Source organism: Eptesicus fuscus, chromosome 5 (genome assembly GCF_027574615.1).
Source record: "Eptesicus fuscus isolate TK198812 chromosome 5, DD_ASM_mEF_20220401, whole genome shotgun sequence".
In the NCBI taxonomy this organism is placed as follows: Eukaryota; Metazoa; Chordata; class Mammalia; order Chiroptera; family Vespertilionidae; genus Eptesicus; species Eptesicus fuscus.
The window spans coordinates 41,630,335-41,650,238 of NC_072477.1; the positions used below are offsets into that span (position 1 = coordinate 41,630,335).

The following is a 19,904-nucleotide window of genomic DNA, read 5'->3' on the forward strand; positions in this document are numbered from 1 at the left end:
CGGGGAAGCTCCTGGGCTAAGGAGTTTGGACTGCCTCCCAGGAAATTGGGAACCCTGAAAGGTTTTAAGTGGGAGGGGTGCCAGGTTCAGAAGGTGTAGACATCACCCAGACAACTGGGAGGAAATGGGGTGTGGAGGGGCCGAGAGGAGTCTGTTGAAACAGTGCAGGAGAGAGGCACAAGGGTCTGAGCCAAGCCAGGGGGATGGAGCCGATTTGAGAAATGTGAAGTAGACTCAACTGAACGTGCTGATTAGAGAGGATGGAGGAAGTGGGATGGGCCAGAGCGAGAGGGCGGGGAGCTGTGACTTCTGACTTGGAGCCCGGCGGGGAGAATGTGGACAGTCCAGGCCACAGGGCTGGATGCGGGTGGACCTCAGGTGAGCAGTTTAAACTAGAGAGGGGGGTTGGGAGCACCTCCCAGAGGTGTCAGGGGATGGTGTGGGCACAGAGGAGAGCACCCAGGGAGCCGGGCCGTGTCAGAATCGAGGCCCAGGGACCGGTGCTGAGCTCCCCCACCTATGGGGAGAGCAGAGGAAGAGAACCAGCAAAGGAGGAGGAAGAGGAGGGAGTGATACACCAGGGGCCAGAGAAAGAGAGGGGGTCTGAGGAGCACAGGGGCCCCTGCATCAAAGGCTGGAGGGAGAGCCCACAGAGCTGCATGAATCCCCAGAGTCAGGAGGAGGCCAGGCCTCAGCAACCACAGTTTTAGTGAATGGTGGGGGCTGGACAGCAGAGCACTAAGGAGTGTGAGGTGAGACAGTAAAGACTCTGTGTATATGTGTATATGTATAATAGAGGCCCAGTGCATGAAATTTGTGCACAGGTAGGGTCCCTAGTGGCTGCCAGCTGCCTGCTGCCAGATGCTGGCCAAGGCCTTCCTTTATTCCGTACCACTCCCTGGTGGTCAGCACACATCATAGCAAGTGATCAAACTCCCGGTCGGTCAAACTCCTGAGGGGACACTTTGCATATTAGGCTTTTATATATATAATAGTGGCCCGGTGCATAAAATTTGTGCACAGAGGGGGGGTTCCCTCAGCTCAGCCTGCACCCTCTCCAATCGGGACATCCTTCTCGCAATCTGGGACTGCTGGCTCCTAACCGCTCACCTGCCTGATTGCCCCTAACTGCCTCTGCCTGCCTGCCTGATCACCCCTACCTGCCCTCCCCTGCCGGCCTGATCTTGCCCCCAACTGCCCTCCCTTGCCAGCCTGGTTGCCCCGAACTGCCCTCTCCTGCTGGCCTGATCTCGCCCCAACTACCTTCCCCTGCTGGCCTGGTTGCCCCCAACTGCCCTCCCCTGAAGGCCTGGTTGTCCCCAATGACCCTCCCCTGCAGGCCTAATCTCGCCCCCAACTGCCCTCCTCTGCCGGCCAATTTGTTTCTGATTGGTCAGTTTCTATGCCAGTCAGCGTCAAAAGCTTTGCCTCCTAGGCAGCCATTGGCTCCTCACACTTTACCCAGATTTGGTTCTGATTGGCTTGTTTCTATGCCAGTCAGTGTCTCTGGGCCTATCAATGGGGCCTGGTCAGAAAGGAGGCCTGGAGAGAAATGGAGGCACAGCTGCTGGCCCAGCCCAGAGAGAAAGACAGAGGCAAGTGCTGATCAACAGCTGCCACACAGGCTACAGATCAGACCCTGCTTCTCTCTTCAGGCCTCTCTCACAGCCCCCTCAGCAGTCAGTGCTGGGTCACTATGGCAACCCAGCATTGACTACAGGACTGACTTCCAGTTGGTTGAGCCTCCAGTCGTGATGGACCCAGGGTTTTTATATAGTAGGATGTGTACATGTATAGGTGTGTGTATAATGTATGTGCACACATGTGTATGTGTATGTACATGTATTCTGTGTGTGTGTATATTATAGTGTATGCATGTGTGTGTCTATGCATGTGTACAAGTGTATGTATAACTTGTGAAGAAAGAGAAAGAGGAAATGGAATAGAGGTGTGCTCCTTGGGCAAGGGAAGACCTAGAGCAGGATCGGGAGGGAGAAGAGGCTAGAACTGGGATGTGAGGGGACAGATGGATGCCTATGATGGGGAGAGGAGAGGAGTCATCAGGAGGGGACATCATAGTTAAAGGAAAACACAAGAAGGTTGAGAAAATCGCTAACTCCTCTAAGCCCTTGGACAAATGAGGCCTGTGACCACCTACTTCCCTGCCAGGCAGGCACTACAGAGACCAGCACCGATGTGTGGTTGGCTCATCCTGGCCTGTGAGAGCAGATGTTCGTTTCAGAGAACTTGTGAGCCAGTTGTTAGACACAGCCAGTATTAAAAATTAAATATCATAAAGTTACAATTAAATGAATCAGTAACAAAAGTAATAACTATTCAATTAATCCACCTACTGTGTTAGTGTAGAGGAATTACTATGTAATGGTGAGCTACTGTGTATCTCTCCCCACCGCGTTCAGTGATGTCATGGCCTGAAGTCTGACATGTGGAATATTTATACCACAGATCATCAGACACCACAGACCAGGGCCTTTCTCCCCGGAGAAGCAGTTGTTCAGTATTGCCAGCACACCTGTGGACAAGTTGCTTATAAAACACTCGTCGGGAACCTGGGCGGGGCACTGCATTCCCTCAACTCATCTGCAAGCCCACCAAAGCCTTGTGGTGACCCCAGCTCCCAGGGGAAGGGGCAGGTCGCTCAGTCCCAGCGGAGGGAAGTCGAGAGCAAGGCCTCACCTACCCAGGCTGAAAAGGTTGACAGCGCCGTAGTCCAGGAAGTAGCAGATGTGCCGGGCGTTCTTGGACATGGAGCTGAAGGTGTGTGCACAGCTGGAGGCAAAGGGGTACACGCAGCTGGTGCTCATGTACACAAGCAGAGGCCAGGAGTAGCTGTCATTCTGGACATCTATCACATACAGTGCCGTCACAAACCTCCACACGAAGAACCTGCAACACAGCATGGCCCACTCCATCCCTGTGGCTGGAGGCTCCTCTGCCTTTCGCCATCTGCCTCCCGTTCCCCTGGGACGGCCAATCCCTACCCGCTTTCGCTTTGGTGAAATGCCGTGAGCAAGGGACGGTGAGTGGGCTCCTTTTTTGCTTGGAAATGAGCAGGAGAGGCAAGAAGAGAGCCTTTATTTAGTCCAGTCCCCTCTCCGTGCTGGTGGTGACAGATCCCTCTCTCAGTATCTTGCCCAAGGGATTCTCCAGCCTCAGTTTGCATGCTTCCAGGGATGGGGAGCTCACCACCTACCAAGGCAGCTCTGAGAGCTGGGAAGTTCCTCACTGAGCTGCCGTCTGTCTCTGTGGAATCTATCTCCATTCGATCGGCCCGAGTGCTCCCCAACGGGATCGTGGAGAACAAGCTCATCAATATCTTAAGGCAGTGGTCGGCAAACCGCGGCTCGCGAGCCACATGCGGCTCTTTGGCCCCTTGAGTGTTCTAACGCCACTTCTTCAAAATAGACTCGCCCAGGCCGGAAACCGACTTCTGCGCATGGGCCACGAAGTTTCAATCGCACTGTACGTGCGCGCCCGCACCTGGTATTTTGTGGAAGAGCCACACTCAAGGGGCCAAAGAGCCGCATGTGGCTCGCGAGCCGCGGTTTGCCGACCACTGTCTTAAGGCATAACCCTCCTCACCTCTTTTAACGTCACCCTAAATACCCTGGTGCATTCCACCATCCCTCTTAGGATCCACATTTGACCTGGGCACCATCCCTGTGGCTCGTCTCCATCCCCCTTACAGGAAGGCTCCCCAATCACAGGGAGTCCCCCAGTCTAGAGACAACAGGGCGTTTTCTCCCTTCTCTCCCGCACGGTTCCTCCACTAACATTGCAGTCACTTTTCTGAGTGGCCGAGGCCCATGCCGAGTCTCAGCCGCGCCTGGGTCTCTGGGCTCCATCTCTACACAGCGATAGTGCACTCTCCGTGTCAGACCTGCCTGACCTATAACCCACGTGAGGGGGTCCTGCCTCCAGTGCTGCTCACCTCCACGCACTGCTAAGAGCCGCCCCCTTCCCTCACACCCTCCCAGGGAAGGAGACTATAAGCCTTCCACGCAGGGACTCAAGGACCATCGCTAAACCCTCTGGCTGTACGTGGGATCTTTTCCCTCCTGTCCCAGCAGAAATAAAGCTTAAGCTATTTGCCATTTCTCAAAACATATCCTTTGATCATCTTGAGATTATTCCCTAGTCCCCCTTTCTTAGGGCATCTTACTCCCGGCTCTCCCAGGCCCTCCTGCCACTCCGTACTGTTCAGCCGGGCCTGGCAGTGAAGGGGTGCGCACGCAGTGGGCGCCTCAGCCACCGGGGCTCAGCCGGCAAACCGCTAAGAAGTCGTCCACCCAGGGCCCGGGCCCCACAAACAAGGATGGTCAGGCCAGCACTCTTTGTAGCGGCACAAACTTCAAAACAGCCTAAATCACCTGTGGTTCATCCATAAAACAGAACCATGCAGGTGTTCCAGAGCCTGAGGGGCTGTGCTCGGAGCTCCCGGGGAGTCAAGGACTTGCTCAAGCTCATGACGTTTTTTTTTTTTTTTTTTTTAAATATATTTTAATGATTTTTTACAGAGAGGAAGAGAGAGGGATAGAGAGTTAGAAACATCGATGAGAGAGAAACATCGATCAGCTGCCTCTTGCACACCCCCTACTGGGGATGTGCCCACAACTAAGGTACATGCCCTTGACCGGAATCGAACCTGGGACCCTTGAGTCCGCAGGCCGACGCTCTATCCACTGAGCCAAACCGGTTTCGGCAATCTAGCTCATGACGTTTTAACTAGGGCTTCTGTGAGACCCAGAGAGCCTCCACGCCTGCAGGGGATCAGATCAAATCAGGCCCGGGGGCAGGGAGCAGGGAGACGACAGAGCCAGGAGCCCTACGAATCCTACCACATTCCATGATCTGAGGCTCATCTCAGCTCCACACCCACACACCAGGCTGAGTCCCCAATATCCCAGCACAGCATCTCAGCCCTCCCCGCCCCAGTTGTGTTTAAAGAAGCCCTGGCTCCCAGGATTCCCGAAGGAGGCGGCTGGCCAAGGGGCTGGGCGGTACCAGAAAGGCAGCAAGTGAGTCCAGATGTTGAGGGTCTCATTGGTCATTTGGAAAAGGCTGAGGATGCAGGCAGTGGCAGAACTCTGTGGATGTCGGTAGCCAAAGAGGATGCCTTGCTCATGGAACACCTGTAGGGGGAGAGGGAGGGGCACCGAGGTGAGACGAGCGGGTGGCAGGCAGGTCTCAGGAGGAACATCTCTGGCGGCATCTGGTTTTCTCCCAGGCTGTGCGCTTGTCAAAGTGCCCCCCAACCCCCGCCCGCTCCCGGCTTCCAAAATCCCTTGTCCTACAAAAAACCGACAGCCAGCTGGAGGAGAGAATTCAGGGCCCTGACTCCCTTCAGGAATCCAGCCTGTCTTCCATTCTCAGACACACTTACTCTTGTCATGAACATTGCTTAAGAATCTGGTTTGGCACCCTCTCCCTGGCAGCCTCTGCCTGGGGCCTACGGCCTGGTCCTTGGATGCCTCGGCAGCTGGCTGACATATGTGCTGTCTGTCGGAGCCGACATGCCCCAGGTGTCCGGGGGCTGGCAGGAAGATCTCTGCTGAGGATCCCTCTTGCATATACTCACCTAGGCGCTTCACAAAGGCCTTTTGATGATGAAACCTATGATGGCATCAGCTGAGGTAGAGGACAAGGCTGGCCACAGCAGGCCCACACAGGCATCCCCACCCCCCGCAGCCCACCTGGCAAGTCTCTCAGGTACCAAGTGCCCATGAGACACTTGGCTCTCAACCCGCCTGAGGACTACATTACACATTAGAAATGGTCCTGGTGAAGACGACAAGGCAAGAGGGACAACGCTCAGGCTGCAAAGTTAAGTGGAAAACAGTAGACTGTAAGCTGTATTCCAGCCATGATGGTAAGACCTACGGAAGGCAGAGGCTGGGAGGAAGCAGGAAAGTGGAGTCTCACTGGTTGAGGTAGCAGGGTTTGTGGGATATTTTTCCCCTTTGTGTGGATTTAGATCAGAGTTTCCCAATCTCGACATGATTGACATTTTGGGCCAGATAGTCCTTGTTGTGGGGGCTGTCCTAGGCATGGCGTAGCAGTGTCCACGCCTCTCCCGAAAAGATGCCAGTAGCACACGCTGTGTCCCCTATCAAGTTGTGACAACCAGAAATGTCTCCAGATATTGCCAACGTCCCTTGGGGGGTAAAATCTCCCCCAGTTAAGAACCACTGATTTACACGAATGTTGCTATAACCGTTAGGAGGTAAATTTAATATGAGTAGATAATCGAGGCAAATAATAATGATAATATCAGTAATCGTACCACAAATCAGGTCACAATAAGTTTTAAATCTTTCTCTTTGATTTTCTAGGGCTGTGGGGGGAAGGGAAGGCTGGGAGAATTCCAACTGAGCCACCCATCTCTCATTTGAGTTACCAACTTCTTAGTGTAAGAGAGGATCCCAATTCAAAGATACACAATATGGAATATAACTTGTACTCTCTCTTGAGGTTCTGAGTCAAGAGGTCACTTTAAGTAGTGGAGAAAGTAAGGGGCTATTAGAGTCAGATGTGGGCCACTGAGGTGCCACATGACCTTGAGCTGGGTCATCCCTCTCTGGGCCTCAGTGTTCTCACCTGTGAAATGGGAGGCGTTAGCTAGCTGGATGGTCAGTATGTTCCTTTCTTAGTTCAGTTCTGGGTTAAACTGGTCAACTGGGGGAGGAGGATAGAGAAGTTGGTTCATGGTTCAGTGAAGAAATACTATTTGAATTAGATTTGGGTCTTAGCTAATTAAAGCGATTTGTTCCAGTTATAGATTCGCCGTTCAGTTCTGCTGACATCCTGGTTTGCAGTGGATAGGCCTCTTTAATGGGCAGCAGGGATCTTGGCTTGCAGCTGCCCCCCCACCCCCCAACCAGGGCTGCAAATAAGGAGGCAAATGGGACAGCCTTCGGCTTTTACCCACGTGAGGAGGATGGTGTGGGCTTGGCACACACTCAGAAGGCCCGCTTGAAGCCCTAGCTGGTTTGGCTCAGTGGATAGAGTATTGGACTGTGGACCAGAGAGTCCTGGGTTCGATTCCAGTTAAGGGTATGTACTTCGGTTGCAGGCTCCTCCCTGACCCAGGCCCTGGTCTGGGTGCGTGCAGGAGGCAACCAATCGATGTGTTTCTCTCACCTCGATATGTCTCTCTGTCTTTTCCTCTCTCTTCCACTTTCTCTAAAAATCAATAGAAAAATATCCTCCAGTGAGGATTAAAAATTAAGAAGGCCCTCTTGTAGAAACTATGGGTCATTCATTCTATTTCTTACATTTTCTCTTTCTTCCTTAAAAAAAAATTTTTTTTTTGTTTAAATTAAAACATTGGCCACTTATTAAAATGCAAAGACCCTGGAAAGGAGCAGCTGTTACTATTCACTCCTTGCCATGAACGAGTTCAGCAGATCCTGTGCAGCAGGAGATCTTGTGACCAGGGCGCTGGCCATGCTGGGGGTGGCACTGAGGGAGGAGGCAGAGTGGGGCTGCAGGACAGTAGGACACAGTGGATGGACATGAGCCAGAGAGGGAGACCACCTGCATTTTGCCCAGGGTGATTCCGGGTGTGACTACCGTCTTCTCTCTTGGGGCCCTGAATTTTTGGGGAGGCAAGAGAGGATGCTGACATAGTCTAAAGCCAGAAGAGAACAAAGGGGCTGGGAAATACACAAACTGCACACCTGACCACACTTAGAATCTGGCCCAGACCTGCGGAGGATACCTCACTACAAAGCCAGGGCTGCGCTCAGATCAAAAGAACCTCCTTCCCTGACCCCGGACATGGGTGGGAACCCCACAGGTAACATGCCATAGAGGCGGGATTTAAAGCAGCCCTTCCTCCTCAGAGATTAGATGGATAAAAGATGAGAGACGGAGTCCCTCTGTCCCAGATCAGTGATGTTCTGACCCGCCCCTTCCCTGCCCTCCCAACTTGAACCATGACTTATGAGGCCACATTGCCAGGCTCCAGTGCTGAGCCCCCCTGAGCCCGGGCAGGGGACGCGTTCTCCCCATCTTCCCACTCTAGCCTTGGCAAAGTGCTGTGCATAGAGTAGATCTTAACAGAGCGCATGCTACGTAAATCTAAACAAACGAAACATTTGAAAACAATTTTGTATTCACACCTACTAGCAGTTTGACCCCAAAAGGCAAATGGCAATCACTGCCCTGATGCTCGGTGGCTGGGCCTCACTTCTAAGCACCCCCAGGCTAGCAGGCGCCGGCTTCGCTGCGCAGCAGAATTGATTTGCAGGACCCCGCCTTGCATCGCTGGTTGCAGGCTGGGCAATTTAGAATGAAATGAAATCAAATCGTGCACAGCCTATTATTTAGAAGTGAGAACCCCCGGGCACTGGGTGGAAGGGCACACCAGCAGGTCTTCCTTTTGGTGCCCGCCCCGGGCGTGGCTCCCACAAAGACCCTGCGCACCTGCCAGCGGATGCCTGACATTCCACGGCGACCTTTTTAAACCCTGGGTTTTTCTAGCTATTAAACTGCAAATCACTTGGGGAAAATGATCGGGGATTCTGGCTGGTGGTGAAGAAGTGGATTTTGTTAGCAGGCGAAGGGGCGAGGCAGAGCCTGTTAGGCACCATCAGTGTGGAAGTCTGCATTTCCTGTCCAAATCTCACGGCATCCTCACGGCCCAGTGAGGGAGAGCCTGCTATGGTTCCCATTTCACAGAAAAGCGAACTAAGGCCTGAGGAGGGGGAGGCATATGCTGAGATCCCAGAAATAGTGGGAGCAAGGCTAAAACTCTTTTAAAAGTATTTTTATTGATCTCAGAGAGGACGGGAGAAGGAGAGAGAGAAACATCAATGATGAGAGAGAATCATTGATCAGCTGCCTCCTGCACGTCCCCTCCTGGGGATTGAGCCCACAACCCAGGTGTGTGCCCTGACCGGGAGTCGAACCGTGACCTTCTGGTTCATAGGTTGACGCTCAACCACTGAGCCACACCGGCCAGATGCAAAGCTAAAACTTAAATGCAAACATGAGACTCCACCCCCCAGCCTCTTACACTATCATCGCTGCTGCTCAGAGGGGCTGTTAGAGATGAAGCTCTCATCTCCTGGCCCACAGGGTGATTTTGGACTATCACGTACTTCTCTGAGCCTCAGTTTCTTCATCTTTAAAATGGCGTTGTGGGCTGAATTTTGTCCCCCACTGTTGGAGACTGGGTGTAAGCTGACACGGTCCTTGCACCCAAAGGGGCTAGCAAGACTTAGCCACCTACCCACACAGTTTTCCCAGACTTGTTTGGATGGCGATTATCAGTAGAATGAGAGCAACCTTTCATGGCTTGCCAAGAAGTCTGTAACTATTTACTGAGATTTGCTGTACTGAGAATCTGCCTGATTTACTGTACCAAGAATTTGTCCTTCTGCTCTGTCTCTCCCTTAGAGATTAAGAGGAACAAAGAGTACATTCCTCTTGACAGACCTCCTATTCAAGTGTTTGTGTATAAAAGGCATTACACAGTTAATAAAGCTGTTGCAGTCCATCGATGGCTTGCAATCCTCCTGAACCCGCTTTCCTGTCTCTCTTTCTTTTCTCAATTCCCACCTCCCTACCTCAGCCTGGTTCAACCTGTCAGGCTGGCCCTGACAAATTGGCGCCCGAACAGGGACCTGAGGACTTGGGAAGCAGACAGTGAGTAACTCCTCCTGATAAAGAGTGCACTCGATAAGGTAAGGGAGGAGCAATTTCTTGATAGTTGGGAGTAAAGCATGAGACAAAGTGAAAGTGCCCTTTAGAGGCAAATGTTGAAGTCTATGTGATCACAAAATAATGTTATTTCTTGTTCAAATTGGAATCTTAGTGTGTGTATGGAATTTAAAATCTGTAATAAGTGGAACTCCACTGCTGAAATGGCCTCTGGTGCAAAGAAATTCAAAGGTGGCAGGAGAGGGCAGGGCTATCTGCTCTCCCGAAATAAGATTACTTGCAATAAGATTACTTCAGGTTACATTTAAAAATCATAAGAGAACTCGCAGGGAAATTCAAATCTTGGCCAAATTGGGTGTTAGTTATTACTTCAGAAAGCGAAAAAGAAAGAAAAAATTTAAGATCTGTCTATCTATTAAGCATGAAAAGAAATTCAGCCAGATCTGTTGCTAATGCTTCCCCTGAAGTAAGCAGGATGTGGGGGAAGGGAGAGACACGTGATGATCCAATATTGACGCCCAGTATACAAATTAAAAGTCTCCTTTCTCGCCATAAAAAAAGTTTAAAAAATTTAGAAATGCATCTGGGATATCTGTACACGTGTAAAGAGAAAGCTAGTGTAAGACAAAATGTGCACACAGTCTGATTTTGGATATCAGATAGGTCTTGAACTGGACTTAACTCTTTACAAGGGCTACAGAAATAAAAAACCCAAGACTAGTTTTTTCCTAAAAAAAAAAAAAAAAGAGAGAGAAAAAAAAATGGCAAATTTGATCTAAAGTAAAGAAATTCAAGCTGGTTCCAGCAACAGGATTCGCATTTCCATAATAAAGAGTTGTTTTTAAAATACTAATAAAGGGTGTTAAAAAGTTAACTTTTAAGGCCCTCAAGAAAATAAGTAAATTTATCTCTGTTATAGAATTTATCCAAAGTAAATGCCTTAAAATAATTAGAATTAGATTTAAATCTCAGAAATTGTTAAAATATAGATAAATAATGTATTAATTATAAAGATCTAAGTAGCCCAGGTAACTGGCTACACCCTTTGTTAATAGAGGAAGGGGTAGATGCCCTTCCCCCAGCAGACAGGTCAGTTTCCTACCAGTAGCCATCTTAAGGTATGTGGTAATTTACATTTAAATAGACCAAACCTGTTTCGCCATCTTTAAGAAAAAAAGGTTTGGCGGCTTAAAATTTTAAAAGTCTATGTTAATTATATAATAATAAAAGTTTATTAATATCTAGATACTTTCAAATAAAAAATATACTAAAATATTAATCTAAATTTGCCTCATGAAAAATTTAAAGGACAGAATTGAATCTATTTGATTATGTCTTGTGCTTTAGAAATTTATTCTTAAGAATATAAAAATGTTATTAATCAAAGAACTACTAAATATTTAACTTACAAGCTCTGAAAGTTTAAAGTACATATTGAATTAGGAGAAATTATATAAATGTAGTAATTATATACCTAAAATATAAAAATGTATTTTTAAGAAAATAAAATGTTATGTTTTCTCTAATAATTAGGAATTCAAAATATATTAGTTATTGGTCTGATTTTAAAAAGGGGATTAATTCTATGATCTAGTTTAAATGTAATTAATATTCTTTAAGATAATTTAGATACATAATCTTTGAAGCATATATATAAATGTGTATATATATTTGATCTTTCCAAGTTATTTCAAGACTGAGACTGACTTTTAGACATTTCATGGGCCCCAAAATGTTTTTCAAAAGTCTGTTCTCTCTTAAAAGAAATATTTTTTTTAAATTAATTAAACTGAGTGATACTTGAAATCGCATGGAAAGCTTTATCAAATAAAAATTAATATATTTTACTTATACATATATATTAAATGTTATAAATGTTTTCACCTGTAAGAAGGGCAAAAACAATATATTTCTTAAATATAGCCAAATTTTTCAACAACAGTAGAATTTCTAAAAAGACAAAAGCCATGCTTTTAGATCAGACCAATAAAGTATCAGACCTATAAGTTTTACTGAATAAGTTTCTTTGCTTTTTAATTAAAGATACCTACTTAAGTTACTTTATAAATCAGCCTTTTAAAGTATAATCAAGGTCTCATATAAATTAAGTTACATAAGAAACCAATGTTTAAATAATTAAATCCAAGTAAAATCTAGGAACAGATTAGAAGCCACCATTTACTGCCTGACTTTATGTAGCTGCCTGCATTAAGCTAGAGGTGGGGCAACATTTACGGCTTGTAAAATCAGACGTAAATTTATTTTAAATGAAGATACCTACTTTAATTACTTAAATAAATTAGCGTATTAATCAAGGTTTTCAGCTAAATAAAAAGCCAATATTTTTATAAATAATTCTAATAAAGACCAGAAACAGCCAGTTTGAAATTAAATTGCCATAGCCTAGAACAAAGAATATTTTTACATAATATTATTCTACAATTTCATTACAATTTTTGCTATTTTACAACAGCATATCCCAAACAAACTTACAAACTAATTCTTTAAATGTTTAGCAGCAATTTAAAAAAGGACATAAAAGGATTTAATCCCTTCCACTGTGTAGAGGGCCCCCTAGGAAGGCACTTGAGCATTCTATATTGGCCTCTCTTGCCCTTTTTGCCAAGAGGGGCTCTCCCACAGCTGTTGCCTGAGTTTTCAGTTCATGCTGAGGTTGAAGCCTCGTGATGGCTGGTACCACGGATCTGTCTCTCGCACAATGGCATGAGCTGGGCCCTCCCTGGAGAAGAAACCTGGGTTCCCCAAGTTATGTGATCAATGCTGGGGCCCCGCCAGCAGGCGAGGGGATCCCAAGGCAGGTGCTGGGCATGGAGGCCACGGGGGCATAGGCTACCAAGAAGACAGAACTGAACCTCACATCACCCTGCTTGGCCCCGGAGGATGGCTGGTTAGCCAGAGACGGGTAAGATTCCTCAGGGAAGGAACAACCTAAGACAGGCACAGTCGCAGAGGGGCCATCAGGAGAGAACTTGGGGGTCAACAGAGGTGGGGCACAGATCCTCACCCCCCCACAACATTGCAGGGGCCTAAACTCTTGCCCCTTCTGAGGGAGGTCTCCTGCCCCATGGCTGCTTCACGCTTCCCATGCCCAGCTCAGATCGGGACCCAGATAACAGAAAGAGACTTGGCCTGACTCAGATCAGGACCCAGGCAACAGACAGACTTGGCTGGCAGCAGCTGCCCTATATCTAACAGCTGGCGTATAAAAATGCCAACACTACCTGTCAAGCTACATTGCGGCCCTATCAAAGAAAAGAGACTCTCTCAGATTATATTCGCATTTGCGCAGACTTTGGCCCCTCATATACACAAGGAATCGCCATTACGGCCACCATCTTAAAATAACAAAGGCCAACCCCCTTCCCTTAAATAAACCCATAATCCCTCTGTATATACAAATAAGCCTAAGAGGATATTTTAAAATATAATTATAACTTTAGTAAAAAGGAGAAATTTTAAAATTTTGAATTCTCTTTCACTAATATTTACAGTGTAAACTAAGATTGTTGTTAAAATATTAAATTTAAAAGAAAATTAGTAGTCAGCCTTACTATAAAAGTACTTGTAATATAGCTAGCTAGTCGCCTGTAGGCTTGACCTTCAAACTACAGCCCTACAGGTTATGTGTTATAAAAAGAAAGACAAATATTCTTAAATAAAACTCTCTGTAGCCTAAAAATTATTCTAAAAGGAAATAAAGAGGTTTCTTTCAAATGTTATAGGAATTATAATTAAAAGCCTATATGTTTAGCCTTTTAAACTAAGGTAAATGATTTATATTTTTCCTCTCTGATAAGTTTTATATAAAATTAAAGGTTAATAGCAGAAACTTAATGTCATTTATTGCCCATAATCTAGGACAAATAAAGTTAATAAATAAATTAAGCTTTATTTCAGATTAATTTAAATTGGCTAATTAAAATAAATAAGTATTCATAAAAACTTAATTGTACTAGACAAAAAACTGTTCCTAGAGTATTAACAAAACTTTATTAATAGTTCATCTCATAGTAAAATTACTTAACATACAATAAATCCAAAGCAGTCATATTTCTGTACAAAAATTAAAAATAAAAGGTTATCAAGACTACATTAAAAAATTTTATAAAAGCCTCATAATAATACAAAAAAGGAGATTAATAGAATAATATTTTAAAAGAAATATCCAATAAGTAAATTACATCAAGCCTTAATTGCTTTAAAATTTTTACTCAAATATTAATTTTTATTTATAATACTAATAACAAGACACCCATAAAATCTTATTGTATCAAAATAAGCCAAAGAAAAATCATTTGGTCAAGAATCAAAAGGATCCCAAGTCTAATTTATAGAAAATATTTTTTTATTAACCTTTGGTCGAGAATATGTTTGTATATTTCCAGAAAAGCCCATGTAGATTCCTACAACGATGGATCCCAGAGAGGACCTGATAGAACTGTTCCAGCCACAGAATAGGCAGTGGCCCACAGAACAGAGGATAAATAGTTAAAAAATAACAATAGTGAAGATGCCTTGCCTTGCTAGCAGTCAGCAGCTATACATTGCTACAGGTTGCCCAGGACCAAGGGCAAGGAAGGTCGGTATATGTACTTCCAGATCATGTATACACACCCTTCTACATAGAAGTCAAAATGTTTAATGTTTTGTATTCTACTGGGACCCCTGGCTTAAGGACTTACTTTATTTCTAACACAGGGAATAGTATTAACTACCACATTAAAATAAATATTATACCTCAGACATTAACCATTTTTACAGATGGATCCAGTTCTGGAAAAGCTGGATCTACTACAGCAGGGGAGCAAAGGTCCTTCAAACCCCTTATATTTCAGTAGAAATACAAGCTCTTATTTATGTCTTAACAGATTTTACTACGGAGCTCATCAACCTATAGTAATAGTGCTTATGTGGTAAGTATAGCAAAAATTATTGAAAGAGCCACTATAAGGCACACTAATTCAGAGAAACTTTTCATTTAATTTTCACTCTTTAAAATGTTATTAGAGAAGGACAATTTCCATGTTTTATTAGAAGCAATATCCTCAGTGTGTTATCCACCTTCCTCTGCCACCTTTAGGGTAAATCCCCAAAAACTTAAACCTAATCGAATCTGGCAAAATCAATATCACTCAATTGTAGAAAGAGCCAATCATACTCTTAAAATCATTTACTAAAAAACAAAAAAGGGGGAGACAGTTGTTATGTGTCACCTCAAGAGAAGCTCAGTCATGCTTTTTAAACTTTAAAAAATTTTTCAATTGTAATGCAGAGGATCATACATCAGGTGAAAGGCATCAGGCCTCCTGTACAATAGCCTCCACTGAGTCAGCTAGGTGGAAGGAAGCATAAACCAGAAAAGAGTTTTATCAGATTCAGTAATAATGTGGGGAAGAGGTTGTGTTTTTTATCTTTCCAGAAGGAGCAATGCAGCCAACTTGGGTGCCAGAGCATTTCGTGTGTCACCACAATGGACTCAGACAAGCTTCTGTGTCCCCTCACTCAAAAGGACTAAGTACTGCCCTAATGACAGCAAAGCGGAGGAAGAAGAAAACTGAAAGCTACGCAAAGGACTGAGGTGCCAACATAGCATCATCTGAAGAAGTTAACAACTAAAGTACAGCAGAAAAGCAAGAAGTTGAAGCTACTTCTTCAACCATGTTCCTACTCATACTAGCATCTGTTGACTGCCAGTCTTCTACAAAGTCTTGTGCAGCCAAGTCCAAGGACTCTAAATAAATATACACCATCAGCAAAAGAGACTTTCCTTCATTTAGTAGCTAAAAATGTTAACATGTCCATAGTTTTGATTTCTCTTTTTATTGTTTTGTTATTATTTAATAGCCAGAGTTTTGCTCTTGACATTCAAGTTTTGAAAATGATAACATATATGTAGTTTAATTTTACATTGGCATTGTTTGCAATTGTTTTAATATTAGAGCTTTATTATTAATGTTTAAATTTTACTTTTATTATTAGTAGCCTAAAAATAAAAAAGGGGGATCTGTTGTATACCGGGTGTAAGCTGACACAGTCCTTGCACCCAAAGGGGCTAGCAAGACTTAGCCACCTACCCACACAGTTTTTCCAGACTTGTTTGGATGGCGATTATCAGTAGAATGAGAGCAACCTTTCATGGCTTGCCAAGAAGTCTGTAACTATTTACTGAGATTTGCTGTACTGAGAATCTGCCTGATTTACTGTACCAAGAATTTGTCCTTCTGCTCTGTCTCTCCCTTAGAGATTAAGAGGAACAAAGAGTACATTCCTCTTGACAGACCTCCTATTCAAGTGTTTGTGTATAAAAGGCATTACACAGTTAATAAAGCTGTTGCAGTCCATCGATGGCTTGCAATCCTCCTGAACCCGCTCTCCTGTCTCTCTTTCTTTTCTCAATTCCCACCTCCCTACCTCAGCCTGGTTCAACATGTCAGGCTGGCCCTGGCACCCCACAAAATTCATATATTGAAGCTGTAATCCATAGCACTTCAGATGTAACCATTTTTTGGAGATAGGCCACTAAGGCGGGTCCCAATCCAATCTAACCAGTGTCCCTTGTAGGAAGAGGGGATTTGGTCACACGGGGTGACACGGGTGTGTGTGTGCAGAGGGACGACCACATGAAGAAGCAGTAAGAAGGTGACCATCTGCAAACCAAGGGGGTGGCTTTAGGAGAACCAACCATGCTGGCACCTTGACCTAGGACTTCTGGCCTCTAGAACGTGAAAAAATAAACTTCTGTTGTGTAAGCCGGCCAGTCTGAGTACTTTGTTATACTTTGTATGGCAGTCTGAGTGGACTGGTACACAGGTGGAAAGGTTGGGTGATCAAGTCCAACCTCTCCAATGCCTCTCAAACTTTCTCTGCAGGTGCCTGCAGGTCACCTGGGGGTCTTATTATAATTGTGTGGGGCTGGGGTAAGAGTCCGAATTTCTTCCTTCTTTCCTTCCTTCCTTTCTTTCTTTCATATATATATATTTGATTTTAGAGAGGAAGGGAGAGGGATAGAGAGATAGAAACATCAATGATCAGAGAGAATCATTGATCGGCTGCCTCCTGCACGCCCCCTACTGGGGATCGAGCCCACAACCCAGGAATGTGTCCTTGGCCGGAATCTAACCTGGAACCCTTTAGTCTGCAGTCCAACGCTCTATCCACTGAGCCAAACCAGCCAGGGCTCTTTCTTTCTTTCTTTCTTTCTTTCTTTCTTTCTTTCTTTCTTTCTTTCTTTCTTTTTCTTTCTTTCTTTTCTTTCTTTTCTTTCTTTCTTTCTTTCTTTCTTTTTTTCTTTCTTTCTTTTGTCTTTCTTTTTTACATTTTAAAATTGATTTGGGGGGGGGGGGGAGGAGAGAGAGAGATTTGTTGTTCCACTTATTTATGCATTCATTGGTTGCTTCTAGTATGGGGCCCTTGAACCTGAAATCTTGGCGTATTGGGATGATGTGCTAACTAACTGAGCTACCTGGCCAAGGCGAAGAGCCTGCATTTCTAACAAGCTCCCTGGGCATGCTGATGCTGCAGCTGCCTCTGGCTTCATAACCCAGGCTCCTGCCTCAGCATCCTGCTGCCACCTCCCTGCCTAGAATCCAGTTCATCACAGAAGAGGAGGTTCCCTAAAAGGGACAAAATGAACCCAAAAACATGGGCATGAAAAGCCAAGGTAGGGGATAAGAGACCAGTGAGAAGTCTAGTGAAGTGTTTGGGCAGAAGGCCTGGAGAGAATGCGGAGGGAAGAAGGCAGGGCGAGAACCGCTGCATTAACTTTAACCTGTCATTTAGTGAGTGCCTGCAGCGTGCCTGGCCCTGGGTTGGTCTCATGCAGGACGCTGCTTAGGTTCTCAATTTAACATCACTTGCCACAATCCACATGCAATTACTTGAACTCTAATAGACAACCATTGTTGGTATTAAGCAATTATAGGTAAGTGTTACGGCAATTTAGAACACTGGTGTGATATTCTTTAAAACACAACTGCCCAATATCCAATAAGGATGCATGTTGTACATGCAACACAGTATTTATAAAAGATAGTGGTACATGTCTGCTGGCCAAACATATAAGAAGGATAACGAGCAATGAAACAAATTATTACTATCTAGGATGGAGGATCTAAAGGAGATTCGTAATTTAATGAACAATAAAGTGAAAAAAGAAGACATAAAATGCCTTTAAAAGGTAACTCTGACTCCATTCAGGTAGGGGGCCCCTGGGCCAAAGTCCTGTTGAATGGCTGGTACCATACTGGCGCCGACCCACAGAAGATGAACGTGAGGAAGCTGAAGCAATGGCGCGTCCCATTGGTTTCACATTTGTTATAAAAATGCAGTCTTTGACTTAAGAACTAGGAAAACGGTTTTCAATTATAGGCATTGATTTAAAAACCTGCCATGGGCAAGCCTGTGGTAATGGTATAACATGATTAGAAAGTCTGAGGCAGGCAGAAAAATGGCCCCCAAAGATCTAATCGACCAGATCGCCAGAACCTATGACTATATTAGGTTACACAGCGCAGGGGAATTAGGGTCTCAGGTGGAATTCAAGTTGCTAATCAGATAACATTAAAATAGGAATCTCATCTGGGCTTCTCAGGTGGGCCCAGGTAATCACAAGGGTCCTTACAAGTGGAAGAGGAAGGCAGAAGAAGAGAGGCAGGGGAAATGTGATGGTGGAAGGATAGTCGGGAGACCCAACATTGCTGGCTTTGCAGATGGAGGAAGGAGCCGGGAGCCAAGGAATACTACCAGCGGTCTGTAGGAGCTGGAAAAGGCAAGGAAACAGATTCTCCCCTCGAGCCTCTACTGCCTTTATTTTATTTTATTTTTTAAAAAATATTTTTATTGATTTCAGAGAGGAAGGGAGAAGGAGAGATAGAAACATCAATGATAGAGAAACCAAGATGGGGGCATAGGTAAACACCTAAACTGCTGCCACGCACAACAATTTCAAAACTACAACTAAAAGACAGAATGGACATCATCCAGAACCACAGGAAAGCTGGCTGAGTGGAAATTCTACAACTAGAAGGAAAGAGGAAAGCTCACAGAGAATCAGAGCTGCAAAGGACTGAGGTATGGAGATGTGCACGTGGAGAGGAAGGGCGGCTGAGTGCCTGGCTGGCGTTCTCTGGCAGGAGAGGGAAGGAAGCCCCCAACTGCACTGAACCCCAGTTCCAGGCGAAACGCTGTGGACCCAGGCTCATACAGGGGGAGTCTGGACTGTCAGATAGAGAGAAAGGCACATGGAGACTCGAAGAGGAAGCCACGGCGGGCAGGGGTATGGAGGCGCACACATGCACGAGTGCGCGCAAGACTGACTGCTGAGGTTGCTGCTAGCTCTCCCTAGTGGAAGGGAGTCGGAAGCTCCTGACTGCACTGAACCCCAGTTCCAACTGCACTGAACCCCAGCTCCGACTGCACTGAACCCCAGTTCCGGGCGAGCCTGGGGGAGTCTGGACTGTCAGGTGGAAACTCAGGGGAGCGCGGAAGGCAGAGGTCTGGAGGCGCATGCAAGGGCAGGGCTGACGGGAAGTCAAGATTATCTGCTTAGCTCTGAGACTCCGCCCCATCCAAGCTGAGCACAGAGGCTTTTGCAATTTTGCACGTCTGGTCCTATAAGGCTACGTCCAGCACAGGTCTCCTGGCATAGTCACAGCTGATACACATAGCCAATTGGCCTGGAGGTCAATTCCTCCCAGTGATACCAACAACAATCAAGATTTAACTACAACAAGGCTGTACACACAGAACACAAAGGGGTGCACCAAGAGTGTCCACCTCAGGTGACTGGGGAGGCTGACCCATTGAACCATATAAGGACACCTAGTACACAAAGCTACCCTACCAACTCAGGGAAGCAGCGAAAATGTGGAGACAAAGTAACAGATCACAAACAAAAGAAATGGAGGAAAATAAACGACTGGATATAGAATTCAAAACCACGGTTATAAGGTTTCTCAAGAATTTCCTAGAAAAGGCCAATATATTTAGCCAGACCCTCGAGGATATGAAAAAGGACCAACTAGAAATTAAACATACACTGACTGAAATAAAAAATATTATACAGAGACCCAACAGCAGACTAGAGGAACACAGGAATCAAGTCAAAGATTTGAAATACAATGAAGCAAAAAACACTCAACCAGAAAAGCAAAAAGAAAAAAGAATCCAAAAAGTTGAAGATAGTGTAAGAAGCCTCT

At 45.5% G+C, this 19,904-nt stretch overlaps 1 protein-coding gene across 3 annotated transcripts in view; it reads right to left on the reverse strand.

The window, feature by feature from the left end:
• Positions 1-19,904, reverse strand: part of PAQR5 (progestin and adipoQ receptor family member 5) — an 85,083-nt gene that overhangs the window by 20,369 nt on the left and 44,810 nt on the right. For 2 of the 3 annotated variants that reach the window (XR_003616590.2, XM_008139082.3), the window contains exons 3-4: positions 5,026-5,153; positions 2,702-2,907 (exon numbers count right to left, since the gene is read on the reverse strand). Coding sequence is in view for 2 of the 3 variants with exons in the window: in XM_008139082.3 (XP_008137304.1) it covers positions 2,702-2,907; positions 5,026-5,153 (334 nt within the window). In the remaining variant the exon portion in view is untranslated. Of the gene's footprint in view, positions 1-2,701; positions 2,908-5,025; positions 5,154-5,404; positions 5,569-19,904 lie in introns of those variants that run through there. The other variant, XM_028141832.2, reaches the window with a different exon arrangement.